Here is a 15184-nt window from a genome sequence, read left to right as displayed (position 1 = left end):
AGATGTAGGCCCCATTTTGAGCGTGGAGCTGCCTTCGAGCGAGCGCGAGCGGTGCCTCCCGCCCATGGTGCGTGGGGCCGGGCCGGGGGCCTCGCTGAGCGCGCTCTCTAACCCCGTAGGCGCCTCCAGCATGGCAGCGGCCGAGGTGCCCGGCTACCTCGTGTCTCCCCAGGCGGAGAAGCACCGGCGGGCCCGCAACTGGACGGACGCCGAGATGCGCGGCCTCATGCTGGTCTGGGAGGAGTTCTTCGACGAGCTCAAGCAGACCAAGCGCAACGCCAAGGTGTACGAGAAGATGGCCAGCAAGCTCTTCGAGATGACGGGCGAGCGCAGGCTGGGCGAGGAGATCAAGATCAAGATCACCAACATGACCTTCCAGTACAGGTTGGCGTCCCTCGGCGTGGGCCCCGCAGGGCTGGTGGGCCCGGGCGTGACGGGCCGCTCCCGGCTTTCTTAGAGTGCCCAGTCGGAAGGGCACGTGGGTCCTGGCCTGCCTGTCGTCCTCCACTGGGTGAGACAGGGCCCACAGAAACTGGGTGCAGCCTTCTGTTGGGGAAGTGGGGAAACTGAGGCCCAGCGAGGGCAGGAAGCTGGTCAAAGAGCTGAGGGGTAACCGGTGGGGCTGGTGCTGGGCAGAGACCACGATGTCTCCCAGGACGTATGGGCGGTCTGGGCACTGTCCCGTGGAGGCAGCACCACTCACGGCGGTGCCCACTGACCTCACACCCTCCTTCCTCCGGAAGGGAGGCTGTGGCTGCCAGCGCCCTCCCCACCACCAAGCCCTCAGCAGGGGTTTCAGGGGCCTGCTGCACCACTGGGGAAACTGAGACTGCAGGTAAGGAGGAGGCTCTGTGACTGTGAGCATCCACCGAGCCTCTGCTATGAGCCCAAGAGCCCCGTTGGGGCTGGCCCTAGGGTCAGAGATGGGTATTTCCAGAAATCGTCAGAGGCGCAGGACCGGCCAGTGCATGGGCGGGGCTTACTGTGCGAAAACGAAAGAGGTGGAGCCCCGCCCTGGCCCAGGACTGCCAGTGTGGGGCTCCCAGCCTCGCCCCACCTCTGCCCCCACCACATTCCAGGTGGGCTCTTCCTGCCTAGGCAGCCTGCAGGGAAGGCCAGAGGGGACACGCTGGTGTTTCAGAGGGGACAGGTGTGGTCCCACACATCCAGCACTTTAAGGTGTGTGGGGCCCCAGCCCATTAGGATAGGGTCAGGGGTGGGGATCATGGTGGGGTGAAGGTCACAGGCACAGGTGGGGTCACAGGTGGGGTGAGGGTCTTGCCGTGTGAAGGTCATGGGCCTGGGGTGAAGGTCACAGGAGTGGAGTTATGGTTTTGGGTGTGGGGAGGGTCTTGCTTGGAGCGAGGGTGGCAGCACTAGCTGGAAGCCGCAGGGGGAGAAGGGCCCTGTGGGTGGCCTGGCGGGGCTGGGCCTGGGGCAGCCCGGAGCCTCCAGTGTCCAGGGTGGGAGGGGCTGTCCTGGGGGCGCCTCACTCAGCTGCTCCATCTCTGGGTCAGGCAGGTGAGCCCGGGACAGGGAGGCTGGGGGCACCTGAGCCACTCATGGGAGAGGCCACCCCCACTCCCCCAGCAGGTGAGGAGCCCACCTCCAGCACAGCAGAAGGGGATCCCCAGCCCCCAGCCCTGGTGAGAGTAGGGAAGAGGCCCAGCAGGGCCCTGGACCTGCTCGTGGGGTCTCCGCTTTCAGTTGTGTTGATTTGACTTTTTATGAGCCTTGAAGGGGGTCCAGGACCTAGCCCTACCCAGGCCCCCAGCCAGGCCCCAAAGCCAGGACCTAGGATGCTGAGCGTGACTGATGTTGGGTTTGAGCTGCCACCTTGTGACGTGAGGGCTGAGGTGTGAGCCTGGGTGTCTGCAGAATCTTGGTGGACACAGGCAGCTGCCCACAGCCCCACTGTCCCCACGGCCCCACTGTCCCCACAGCCTCCTGGCCCCGCTCAGGCAGCTGGTGAGGAAGGGACACAGAGGTCTGTGGGAGGTGGCTGTGGCTGTTCCAGCAGGCTCCCCTCTGACTCAGGAATTCACGGGCACCGCCTCCCCAGCTGGCTCTAGTTGGTGTCTGGCCAGGTTATTCATTATTTATCCTGAAAGCCTCTTCAGAGTCCCAGGAGAGGGTTTCTGTCTCCATTCCTGGAGGCTGGGAGATGAGGGTGCAGTAGGGTGGGGGCCTCCACTCCAGACCCCGCAGTCTGGGAGGGCCAAGGGCTGTGCCGGTACACAGCACCTCATGGTTTATGATGCACTTCTGCACCGCAGTCCCTCACAGCTGCCAGTCAGCCTTAGTTCACCTAGGGGGAAACTGAGGCCCAGAGCATGAGAGGGACTTGCCCAAGGCCACACAGTCCTTAACAGAGGAAGTTGTGACCACATGACTCATTCTTTGTCCTTTCTTTATATCCCCAACCTCCCTATAGCAGAGGCTTTTCTTGTTTTCTTTTTTTTGTGTTTTTTTTTTTTTTTAACAAGAGCTCTTTATATATTAAGGCTGTCAGGCTGAAGAAGTCTGAGAGGGTGGCTGGTTCTGTTGAGTGTGGCTGTTGGAGTACAGTTTGGGGACCTCCTAGGCTGAGAATAGGCCTTTTCTTGTTTCTCCAAAGAGTGGGCTAGCTCGAGTAGGACAGAGAGAGAAGCCTGGCGCAGAGGTTGGGGATGGGCACGCGGCACCTGCCCTCATGCGCTCTGTGCTGGTGTCCTCTCACAGCCACGTGCCACCCTGGGCAGCAGCCCCTGCTCACCATCTGGCTGTGCCTATTTGCTGGGGGCAACTCATTCAGGAGCCAGCTTATTGTTTCCAGCAGCCAATGGCAACAGCTGGCAGGTAACACGAGTAGGAGAGAGGACACGCCCCCTCGGAGCACAGGGCAGGTCTGGAGCCTGGCCTTGGGGCAATCTGTTGCTCAAAGGCAGAGTTGGGGGTGGGCTCTGGGTCTGATGAGGCAGAGACCCCCCCCACCCCACCCCCATCTTGTAGCTTCTTCCCTGGCCTGGCCAGAGCTGTCTGGCCACCCTGGAGCCCTGTCTTCCCTGCCTTGACCTCCCAGAGGGCAGCCAAGGCCCAGGGGAGGCCTGGGGACTTCCCCAGTCTCTCAGAGGGCAGGACCTGTCTGTGGGAGGAGGTGGATGCAGGAGAACCCCAGGGGTAATGAGGGGTCAGGCAGTGCGGGAAGGGGTCCATCAGGCCCGCCCTGGGGCCTCCGGACAGGCTGCAGTTTCAAGTGCTGGATCCAGGCTCCTGCGCAGACCGTAGGTTCAACCAGCCGTGGCATGGAAGCCAGGCCTGCCGTTTGCTTTATTAAATCTGCCCTGCCTCTGGGGGAGGGACTCACTTCCATCATCCCCACGTCATCGCTATAAAAACAGAGGCTCAGAGAGGTGAATGAACCTGCCCAAGGTCACACCGCGAAGTGCGGAGATGAGATGCTGGCTCAGAGCTGTGGACACTGAAGCCTGTGCTCTCACACCAGGGGTTCTTGGCCCCGAGGCGATCTCCCCCCACCCCCACTCCCCGACAGCACAGTCATTGTAGACAAAGTCTTATCACTGTATTTTTACATCTCATGATACCATATTATTACAATCAGACCTCATTACTCTCCCTTTCAAAGTAACTTATTTAAAAAGCAGTATCTGCTCATTGCAGAGAGTTTAGAAACTACAGAAAAGCAGAGGAGAGCGACAGGCTCAGCCCAGGGTCCCAGCATTCACAGGCCACCTTAGCGAGACTGGGGTGCGCTTCCTTCTCACACCCTGCCCTTGTGGATCCCGAAGCCTGGCTTCCTTCTAAGTCCAGTGTCATCTTGACCCGGAGCCTGGTTGATTTTGCAGGGGAGGCCCTCGCTGGCCGAGAGCGGCTCCTGCCCGTGCCGGCGCGGCGCGCCCATCTGCTGAGGCCGGGCAGGACAGGGGCTGGGACTCGCTGTTTCTCACCCTTGGCTCTTGTGTCTCTCGTTTCAGGAAATTAAAATGCATGACAGATAGCGAGTCCGCCCCGCCCGACTGGCCCTATTACCTAGCCATTGACGGGATCCTGGCCAAGGTCCCTGAGTCCTGTGATGGCAAACTGCCGGACAGCCAGCCGCCGGGACCCTCCACGTCCCAGACCGAGGCGTCCCTGTCGCCGCCCGCTAAGTCCACCCCTCTGTACTTCCCGTATAACCAGTGCTCCTACGAAGGCGGCTTTGAGGACGATCGCTCCGACAGCTCCTCCAGCTTACTGTCCCTTAAGTTCAGGTAGTGTGTGTTTGCTTGCCCTTCCCGGCCCTGGGGTGTCTCGGCCTGCCCCCACCATCCAGAGAGAGGGGCTGGGAGTGGCGAGGGCAGCGGCAGCCACGGTGGTTGCAGAGGCTGTGGCCGTGGCCGTAGCTGTGGGCGGCACCTCCAGGGACAGGCAGCCTCGGACCAGGGAGGACTTTAGTGTCCACAGGCAGACCAAGTTTGTCTCCCAGCTCCATCACTTTCGAGCTGCACGGAAAGTTCCTTGACTTCTCTGGCCTCAGTCTCCCTCCTATAAAATGGGGATAAATCAGTACCTTTCTCAGAGGGTGGCTGGGAGCCTCACAGGAGAGGAAACACAGCATGGGACCCAGCACACGGAGGGAGACCAAGCCTCAGACCCAAGAAAACACCCTGGCGTCCCTCACCCCACACAGGCCCCGCCGCACAGGCCGGCTGCCCTCTCAGCGCTGGGGAGAGTGCTGGACTGCGCCTCATCACACTGTGCCATGGGCATGACCCAGGCCCTCCGCCGTTCATCCCACACCTCACCCCAGGCCTGGCCTGTGCTGGCTGCATGACTGTGCCTGTGAGATGCTCACGGGGCAGCCGGGAGCCAGGCAGCATGCAGGACAGACGCCTATGGGGTGGCCCGGGGAGTCCAGAGAAGGTACTTTGGAGGCAGGGACATTTGGGGTGGGCTTTCAAGGTAAAATAGAAGTTGGCCATTTGGAGGCGAGAATAGGAAGATTGTGGATTTGGTCACAGCTTCTCCCCGCCCTGCTCTTCAGGTCTTTCCGATGGGAGGTGGGTGAGGAAGGCGTCTCTGAGGAGGGTCCCCCAGCCGACACCTCCCATGCCAAGGGCTGCTGCTTGACACCTTTGCTGGCAGCCAGAAGGAACCAGCAGGAGGCCTGAGATCATGGCTGTTGTTCCCGTGGACTGAGCCCAGTTCCCAGACTCAGCTGCCTGGGGCCTTGCACAGGGCTGGGGTGTGGGGGCTGCCCTCCCTGTCAGGCCCAAAGTGCTGCTCCCACCCCTGGGGTTGGCCGCACCCTCTCAGCTCAGAGCAGGCTGTGGAGCAGGGCCTTGGGGTCTGTGGGTTTTGGCAGCTCCCTGCCCTTCAGTGGGGTCTGCTGAGCTCACAGGTGGCCCCTACCTTAGCAGCAGAGCACTTAGGAGACGTCTCGGGGCTGGGCTGTCCTCACTGCCCACCTCTACTGAAGGTCCAGGGTTGTTGGGAGAGAGCCTTGGCCTCTTGACCACACCCTCTGGGTTCCTGTCCTCTGCCTCTCTACCCCAAGGTGTGCTGGCCCCATTTCTAGGCTACTGTAGGCCTCTTGTGGGCCCCACACCCACTGGGTTCCTGTCCTCCGCCTCTCTACCCCAAAGTGTGCTGGCCCCGTTTCTAGGCCACCAGGAGATAAAGGGGTTCACATCCCAGGCCCTTCCTTCTGGGACCGCAGTTTCTCTATCTGCCTAAGGCCAGGTGGGACTGGTGGCCTCTGGCTTCCCTGCAGGGGTCCTGAGTGCTCCACACTACCCAGCACCCCCAACCCAGCTGTCGTCTCTCCTTGGGGGTGACCTCTCCACCCCTGGACCCCAACGGGGGCTGAACCCCCGCCTGCCCAGCTCGGTGGGTGAGGGGTACTCCTTAGCAGGATGGGCCACTCTGCATCCCAGAACATCCCAGCTTTCCAGACCGAAGGGGTGTAGGTTGTCTTGGGACCCTGGTCATTGGGGTCACCTGCTAATCACAAAGGACGGCAATGCCTGTGGGCCTATCTTCCCTCCCTCCCTCCCTCCCTCCCTCCCTCCCTCCCTTCCTTCCCCCTGTCTCTCTCTCTCTCTCTTTTTTGAGTTGGAGTCTCACTCTGTCATCAGGCTGGAGTGCAAGTGGCACAATCTTGGCTCACTGCAACCTCCGGCCCAAGGTTCAAGCGATTCTCCTGCCTCGGCCTCCTGAGTAGCTGGGATTACAGGCGTGTGCCACCATGCCCAGCTAATTTTTTTGTATTTTTAGTAGAGATAGGGTTTCACCATCTTGGCCAGGCATCTTGGCCAGGTCTTGAACTCCTGACCTTGTGATCCACCCGCCTTGGCCTCCCAAAGTGCTGGGATTACAGGCGTAAGCCACCGCGGCTGGCACTTTTTTTTTTTTTTTTTTGAGGTGAAGTCTCACTCTTGTCACTCAGGCTGGAGTGCAGTGGTACGGTCTCGGCTTACTGCAACCTCTGCCTCCTAGGTTCAAGCGATTGTCCTGCCTCAGCCTCCCGTGTACCTGGGATTACAGGTGTCCAGCTAATTTTTGTATTTTTAGTAGAGACGAGGTTTCACCATGTTGGCCAGGCTGGCCTCGAACTCCTGACCTGATCCGCCTGCCTCAGCTTCCCAAAGTGCTGAGATTATAGGCATGAGTCACCGTGCCCAGCCACCCCTGTTACTTTCTTGCTGTCCCAGGGGGTGGGTTCTGGCTTCTCCTTTGCACATAGAATATGAGACCCTGGGTGAGTGACCTGACTCCCTGGGGCCTCAGTTTCCCCACTTGCCTAGTCGGATAGTTGGGAGCGTCCGGTTGGGCCCCTGTGTGCCCAGGCTCTGTGGCCAGCACATCCACAGCCGCACTGTCCTTCCAGGTCGGAGGAGCGGCCAGTGAAGAAGCGCAAGGTGCAGAGCGGCCACCTGCAGAAGAAGCAGCTGCGGCTGCTGGAGGCGATGGTGGAGGAGCAGCGCCGGCTGAGCCACGCCGTGGAGGAGACCTGCCGCGAGGTGCGCCGCGTGCTGGACCAGCAGCACATCCTGCAGGTGCAGAGCCTGCAGCTGCAGGAGCGCATGATGAGTCTGCTGGAGAGGATCATCGCCAAGTCCAGCGTCTAGGCCGGCGGGCTGCGGCAGGGCCGGGCGGGGCTGGGCAGCTGGTGGTGCTGATGGGGCCACCCAGCCCGGGCCACTCAGGCCAGGTGGGCACGGGGGCTGCCCTGTGAGTGGGGACCACCTTCCACCTGGCCTCTGGCAGGATCCCTTCTGAGGGGTGTTTTGAGGACCCTCCAGGCCCTGGGGACCATGAGGCTCCAGTCTCCAGCATGAATGCCCTTCCTCGGACACAGGCCAGGGTTCACTTCGAGGAAGGACGTCCGAGATCCACTCTCCAGTGTCGTTACTATCCATGACACTTGAAATGGCTTTGCTATGAAGTGTATACTTTTTCGTTCTTGCCTGGAAAGCATGGTTTGCTTTTGCTGGCTTGATGGATGGATCCCCAAAATGAAAGCAGATAGCAACGGGCCGGGGCAGGCTGGAGCTGGGGGTGAGCTCTCTCCCGAAGGGAACCCCATGTCCTCCTTCACGGGACCTCTGCCTCTGTCCTTAAGTGGCCTCTGACGCCTGATGGAACCCCAGGGGGATTCCGGGAGGCTTTTGATTCGCCTGTTTGGAACAGCAGGTGTTTCCACTCTCCTCCGCAGTGGCACCAATAAAAGTGATGACTGCTCGCATGCCCAGCCCTGTTGGATGTTCTAGGCCCTGGAGACGTCATGGTGGACGGCACAAAGGCTGGCCTCATGGAGCTTACGCCTCCCCTGGGGGGAGATAAACGAGTCAGTAGAGAAATGGTTGCAGGTTGTGATAAGGACCTCCCCTGAAAGGGAGGGGATTGGTCTGAGGACCTGGAGAGCTGGGAACAGCAGCCACGCAGGGAATCACCAGTGTGAAGGCCCAGAGGCAGAGGACACGGGAGCAAGCCCCAGGCGCAGCAGCAGCCCTGTCGCCAGCAGCCAGGCCACAGAGGCCCAGCAGCCGGTGGGAGGAGGGTTTGTGTTTTTCAAGCTTATTGCAAGTGTTATTGCAGCTCTGGATATGACATCCACGGGGGAGAGGCGGGTGGTGGAGCAGCCACAGCTACAAGCTCACCTCACTGCCAGCCCTTCCACCAGGTGTAAACTCTTTCCAGAGGCTCCAGATTTCCAGGAGCTGAATTCTCTATAAGCCTTGTCGGCCGGGACTTGGGCGTTTGGCTGTCCTGGCTGCTAAGGAGGCTGGGGTCAGGTGTGTGTGAGTCATCTCCTGGAATTAGGCAAGCTGCTGCCCACCGAAGGTTCTGTGGCAGGTGGGTCAGCAGGTGGGCAGCATGGTTTGACTCAGGGTTCAGAAATCTCCCTCTGGCTACGAGGTGAGAAGGCCATGGAGACAGGCGTGAAGGCAGGTCACAGAGACAGGCGTGAAGGCAGGTCACAGAGACAGGCGTGAAGGCAGGCGTGGAGGCAGGCCGTGGAGACAGGCAGGAGGCAGGCCACGGAGACAGGCAGGAGGCAGGCGTGGAGGCAGGCCACGGAGACAGGCAGGAGGCAGGCGTGGAGGCAGGCCACAGAGACAGGCGTGAAGGCAGGCGTGGAGGCAGGCCATGGAGGCAGGCTGGAAGCAGGCCACAGAGGCAGGCCATGGAGACAGGCCACGGAGGCAGGCGTGGAGGCAGCCATTTTTCCAGGCAGTGCTGTGGTCATCTCACAAGAGGCAGCAGCAGCTCACCCAACCCTCTCAGGGGTCTTGAGGTCAGCCAGGCACGGGAGCAGCTTGGGCTCCACTAGGTGTGGGACCAGCCTGTGGACCATGGTGGTGCGGAGGATGCCCAGGCTTGTCTGTGTGAAGGAGAGGCCAGCGTGTTCTGTGGCACCCGGCAGAGAGCGGGGCAAGCAGAATTCACTCTGCTGTAAGGGTCCTGGGTGTTCCACCCTGCTCAGTGATCTCCCCAGAGCCTGTGTGCCGAGGACTCAGGCCATGTGGCTGTGGGATGAGAGGCAGTGTCACCAGGGCTTAATGAGCGGCAGCTGGGGCTGTGGTGCCAGTTTCCAGCTGCCAGATGACGCCGTTGTCCCTGCAGTTAGGAAGAGGCCCAGAGGTTGCAAGCCAGTGTGGCGGCCATAGTGCCTGCTGAGAAGCAGAAGTGGCCCCAGGAGGACAGAGGATGTGGACACATCTAGTGACGCAGACCTGAGTTTTGGGAGCTTGCTCAGGTGGGTTTCCAGCTCAGGTACCCACCTGCCTCGAAGGCAAGACACCACCCAATAAAACATTTGCTTACAAATGCACTGGGCTCCCACTGGGCACCTGGGCCACCCTAGGTGCTGGGAACGCAGCCATGACACAGGCGCCTGCCCCAGCTGCTGACCACTGCGGCTGGCGCAGCTCCCACGGGGCCAGTGTGGGGTTCCCGAGCCTCCTAACAGGGAGCCAGCCCCAAGCGCTGGAGAGCAAAGGGTGCTCGCGGCCCTGGCAGGAAGGTGGTTGAGCTGGGCACTCCGCAAGAGGTGACAGATGGACCTGGAAGCCTCTCTGGAGTTGCAGTCATGACGCACGGTGCTTCAGTAACCGCCAGGCATTCGTTAGAGCACGCACAGGTGGCTGCTGGGCTTGGGTTAGAAGTGGCTTCTCACCCTCTCTCACCGGAGTTGCTGACTTATGCCCTTTCCACCACCTCAGCAGGGGCCAGCGCTGCCCATCCTTCTCCAGCAGCCGCAGAACCTCCTGGGGTCACTGCCTTTCGGCGGCAGCACGTCCTCAGCAACTTCTGATTTCTTCCTTAGTTGTTGGTCCATTAAGGAGAAAAAGTGACGATGTCACCTAATGCCAAAATATTTGAGGAGATTCGGCAAAGCAGCACGTTGGCACTGAAAGCGCAAACCAGGAGCCCGGCAGGTGAGCTTGCTTTCGGCTGTGGTGTCCATGTTGCTTTCATGCTACTGCACTGAGATAAACAAAACAATGAGGATAAGACAGGAAGAAAGCAGAGTTACCTGTGTTTTCGGACCTCATTTTTCTATACCCAGAAAGCCAGTGACAAGATCGAGAGCTCCTTAAACCACCCTGAACTTGTCAAAAATGAGAATGAAGAAACATCCCATTCAGAGTTGGAATGAATCTACCCCGAAAGGAAGAGTCTTAGAGAAACATCGAGAGAACACCTGAGCACCAGAGAGGCTTAGCAAACTCCCGGGAGCGCCAACGTACCGCGTCGCCATTTTGTGAATGTGATTCCAACCATACTCTCAATAATGCTGCTTTCTGTTTCATTTTGTTTTGAAATGAACACGATGATGTTTAAATTCATATGAAAAAAGGACAGGGCCAAAGGTCCAAGGCCAGTCAGCGTGAAACGACCGATCAGCCCACCTCGGAGTTGGGGAGGGGGAACCACAGACTGAGGTCACGTGGCTACTGGGGACCAGGAGGAATCGGGAGATGGAAAATCCTGCGTGGCTGGCAGAGTGTGAATTGGAACAGCCACTGCCAGAAGCAATGCGGTGTCCCCTCCTGGAGCTGAAGAAACCCAGATCCCTCCCCTGGGCAGCGCCACTCCCAGACATGTCACCCTGCGGCGGCCCTTCTCAAACTGGCCTGAGGACCCCTCAACACTCTTAAAAACCATGGAAAGTGCCAAAGAGCTTTTGATTGTGTGAGTTCTAATGACCAATAGTCATACGCATTAGAATAGCTTATTAGAAATGAAAGCTGAGACATCTGGAAAACCTGTATTCATTTCAAAATAGCAATAAACCCAAGACATATTAACAAAAATAACAATTGTATGAAAAATATATTTTCCCAAACAAAAAGTTTTAGGGAGAAGCGTGGCATAGCTTTACACTGTGGTAAATCTCTGGCCTGAGAGAAGCCCTCTGGCTTTTCATCAAGCTCTGGGTCCATCCGCTGTGGGCTGTTTTGGTCGCGAGGTATTGGGGTAAATGGAGAATCTAAGCCTTATCTGTATTTGAAAACAAAAGGAGCATGTTAGCAGCCTTTGCGAAGAATGGGGAGATTCTCACTGATCCTCTTCCAACGCCGGACAGGCGCTGGCTTTTTTACAGGCTGCTTGTGATGTGGAGTCTGAAACCGTATCAGTGAGATTTCTCTTGTTTCAGGAGAAGCCACTGGTCCGTCTTGTGCTCCCAGGACTCCATCCACCCCGTGCTTTCGTGACCTCACACACTGGGCGTTTGGTTCACCAAGTTATGCGGATTTTCCAAATGCTGACAGTTCCTTAATCCGTGTTTTAAAATCGCCTTTGGTGATATCACAATCTTAGCAGAAGAGCCTTTACGTTGGAAAGGTGGTCAGCTTGAGGTAGTGGGTACAAGTTTTTCAGAATCCTGATTTTTGCATGAAAGCTTGAGTTTTATTTGCTGTCAGCTATGTTCTTTCAATGCGACAGGCTCACGGTTCATCTTCCAAAAAAAAAGTCCGCCAGGACACCCAAGGCTGAACAACGGAGGTCTTGAACATCCTTTTTTCCAGTGAAAAGCGTGTTCCATATGTGTGTTCCATCCGTGTGTTCCATATGTGTGTTCTGTGTTCCGTGCACATGTTCTGTACGTGTTACGTATGTTCCATATGTGTGTTCCGTACGTGTGTTCCGTATGCGTTTCATACATGTGTTCCGTATGCATGTTCCATACGCGCGTTCCGTGTGTTCTGTATGCGTTCTGTACATGTGTTCCATACGTATGTTCCGTACGTGTGTTCCGTCTGTGTGTTCCGTACGTGTGTTCTGTGTTCTGTGTGTTCTGTACGCATGTTCTATACACGTTACATATGTTCCATATGTGTTCCATATGTGTGTTCCGTGTGTTCTGTACGCATGTTCTATACACGTTACATATGTTCCATATGTGTTCCATATGTGTGTTCCGTATGCATTTCATACACGTGTTCTGTATGCGTGTTCCGTACGCGTGTTCCATGTGTTCTGTATGCGTTCCATACGTGTGTTCCATACGTATGTTCCGTATGTGTGTTCCATGTGTTCCGTATGCATTCCATACGCGTGTTCCGTACGTGTTCTATACGTGTGTTCTGTATGCATGTTCCGTACGCATGTTCTGTGTGTTCTGTATGTGTTCCGTACGTGTGTTCTGTACGTGTGTTCCATGTGTTCCGTACGCGTGTTCTGTATGCATGTTCCGTACGTGTGTTCCATATGCGTTCCATATGCGTATTCTGTACGTGTTCCGTACGTGTGTTCCATGTGTTCCGTACGTGCGTTCTGTATGTGTGTTCCGTAGGCGTGTTCCATGTGTTCCGTATGCATTCCGTACGTGTGTGCTGTACGTGTTCCGTATGTGTGTTCTGTGTGTTCCGTATGTGTTCCAATACGTGTTCCATACGTGTGTTCCGTACGTTTGTTCCATATTCGTGTTCTGTATGCATGTTCCATGTGTTCTGTATGCGTTCCGTCCGCATGTTCCGTACGCATGTTCCATGTGTTTTGTATGCATTCCATACGTGTGTTCTGTACATGTGTTCCATACGTGTGTTCTGTACACGTGTTCCATATGTGTTCTGTATGTGTGTTACGTATGTTCCATATGTGTGTTCCGTAGGTGTTTCCGTACACGTGTTCCATATGTGTGTTCTGTGTGTTCCAAACGGCAGCTCAATGGATGGCACAAATGCGTTTCCTCAGCGTGGGCCTGGGGAGAAGCTCCCAGGCACGTCTTCTGACTGGTCAGGCAGAACGCTGAAGACGTGGACTTGGGGGCCAAGATCTCACACGCTCGACATTTTCGCTCCATCAAGGACATTGGAAGTGACCGGGTTTTGCACTGCAGCTGTGGGTGGGGAAGGCCTTGGGGCTGTGCCAGGGCTTGGGGCCTGCCTGTGTTCCTGTGCAGAACCTGCCACGCAGGGCACACATCAGCTCCGGGAAGACCCCATGATCATCAGACTCTGATGAAAGCAGCTGCAGCCTCAGGGACCCTCGGGGGCCCACCAGCCGAGATCTGGACACGCCTGGCTGAGTGCTGGAGCATGCAGACAGGTGACCCGAGCAAACTCCGTCTGTCCTTGCCTGGCGCCTGGAGTTGGCTCGCTGGTGCTGGGTGGACGCAAGGGCGCTGTTACACGAAGGCCCCTCCATGCTGCTGGGTGCAGTCATCGTGGACAATTCGTGGGAACCATGCCCCCAAGAGGCCCCCAGAGGATCACCCTGCTGTCTCCTCGGCACTGGATACAGAGTCAGGTGGAAAGCAAATACACATCTTTGTCTTTACATGTTTCGAGTTGAGGGTGGGGCTAGACCACAGCGAAACACGTAAGTATCTAGTATGTTAGAAGTTAAGTGCTTTCCAGGGGAGTAAGGCTGCAGGGGTCCAGGCTGTGCGGTAACAGGCCTCCCCAAAATGTCAGGGAGCAGATGGAATGGGAGGGTTCCCCTCACCTGGGCCCTGGGAACGGCACTGTCAAGGAGGGAGCTGGCTCTGAGGGGGTGACCTGGACAGGAACACCCTGCCTTCTGCTGGGACAAGACAGTCCTGGAGAAGGGGGATGACGCAGGGTGCGGAGCCCGGAGGCGGGTGAGAGGTGCTCAGGAGGCATCCTGGCCTGGGTGAGGACAGAATGGTCGGACTGGCACAGGCCTTTGCTGTTGCCCGGACATAGGGAAACGCCCAGACCTCTCTGCGCTGGTGGGAATCTCCAGGACTCAGGACACACCGGAGGCGCTCAAGGTGGAACGCCTGGGAGGAGGTGCTGCTGCGGTTCCAGGCCAAGTTCCCCTCGGCCGGGCCCCGGTGGGAGGGGCACCCTAACCCTAGAGCATGAGCCTCTTACAGTAGAAAAGGCCAGGTGGAAGCCCCTGAGACCACCCTGCCTTCCAAAATAGAAGCCAAGAACTGACACGTCTGTGGGGGATACGACCAGCTTTGCCTTGAACATTGTACATGTATGAATTCCTGGAACATCTGTGGCTGGTGCAGGGACAACCGTGGGCTCCCCTCAGCTCAGGGAAGTGGGACCCCCTGTGCAGCCTGTTCCCAGCACGCAGCAATCCGCCTGGTGCCTTTTGCTGCCCTCTGTGTATTGTGGCCTCTCAGGGCGCTAGCTCAGTGTCGCTGCTTTCTGTCAAGGCTAATCTCTCCTGCTCTGCACCACCATGTCCAGACCTCAAGCCCCTCATCCCCCACGAGTGTCATATTTACCCCAAGGAAGACCTAGAGGACAGGAGGGGCAGGTGCGCGGGTAGTGTGGCAAAACCCACAGGTGCCTCAGGTCTGCCCTCCCCGGGGGCCAGGCGCCCACACCTTGCACTCCCTAAGAAAAGGTGTGACGTTTGGGGACCAGCTTCAGGGCTGGAGCCACACGTAGATCTCGTGCGGATGTTTTCCCTGATCCTTTTTCCAGACGGTCCGCAGGCTAGAGCTCAGGGTGCACCAGGGGCGAGAGAGGGCTCTGCTGGGTTCTGGGCCGCCCTTGTGGTATGAGCTGCACACTCCCGTGCCAGCCGTGCTGGGTGGGGGATGCCTGGCGTCTTGGACAGCTCTTCCCAGCAGAGCACGGAGGAGGCCCCACGGTGCGGAGCTAAGCCTCACCAGCCCTGGGAACGTCTCCATTGGAATCAGGGTGTGCGTGTCTCAGCCGGAGTTGGACCTCACAGAGACTCCGTGAGCTGCTGCTGCGCCCTCCTGACCCCCTCAGCTCCTGCCAGCGTGCCTGGTCTGCTGCTGAGAACCAGCGTGGGCACCGTGTGCGTCTCTCCCCGGCCCAGGCTCTTTCCGCACAAGTCCATGCTGCTCTGAACCTCGTCATTTTCTGCAACGTACCTGCATTAAACAGGTTTGCTTCCTGCTAATGCGGGCAGGACGGCCTCCTCCTTTTGAACGGGAGACCCTCATTCCAGTGTGTGGTGGCCCGGCAGTCCCATGGGACCCTCACTGACCGAGAGATGGTTCCAGGCTTTGTCTTCGGGAAACAGTGGTGCAGCGGTGTCTCTGTGCGCACCTGTGCACAGCAGCAAGTTTTACAAAATGAGACAGAACATGTACTACCTCTAGGGGAAGGGAAAGGTTGTAAAGGAACGGAAGAGTCAGGCTGCAAAGGCTCACTGTGGGGGCGGGCGGGGGTTCATTCTTTCCACGCAGACATTCCGTTGTTCCAGCTCCGTTTGTAGGAGAGGCTGTCCTGCC

At 58.0% G+C, this 15184-nt stretch overlaps 1 protein-coding gene across 1 annotated transcript; it reads left to right on the top strand.

The window, feature by feature from the left end:
• MSANTD1 (Myb/SANT DNA binding domain containing 1) lies at window positions 1–10802 on the top strand. The gene is made up of 3 exons (XM_002746032.6): window positions 1–384; window positions 3975–4250; window positions 6869–10802. Exons 1-3 carry the CDS (start codon window positions 65–67, stop codon window positions 7107–7109), a joined length of 837 nt encoding a protein of 278 aa, XP_002746078.1. The 5' UTR covers window positions 1–64; the 3' UTR covers window positions 7110–10802.
• Window positions 10803–15184: the final 4382 nt, after the last annotated feature.

The sequence above is a fragment of the Callithrix jacchus genome, chromosome 3 (genome assembly GCF_049354715.1).
Source record: "Callithrix jacchus isolate 240 chromosome 3, calJac240_pri, whole genome shotgun sequence".
NCBI lineage: Eukaryota > Metazoa > Chordata > Mammalia > Primates > Cebidae > Callithrix > Callithrix jacchus.
This window is presented reverse-complemented; position numbering and strand designations above follow the sequence as displayed.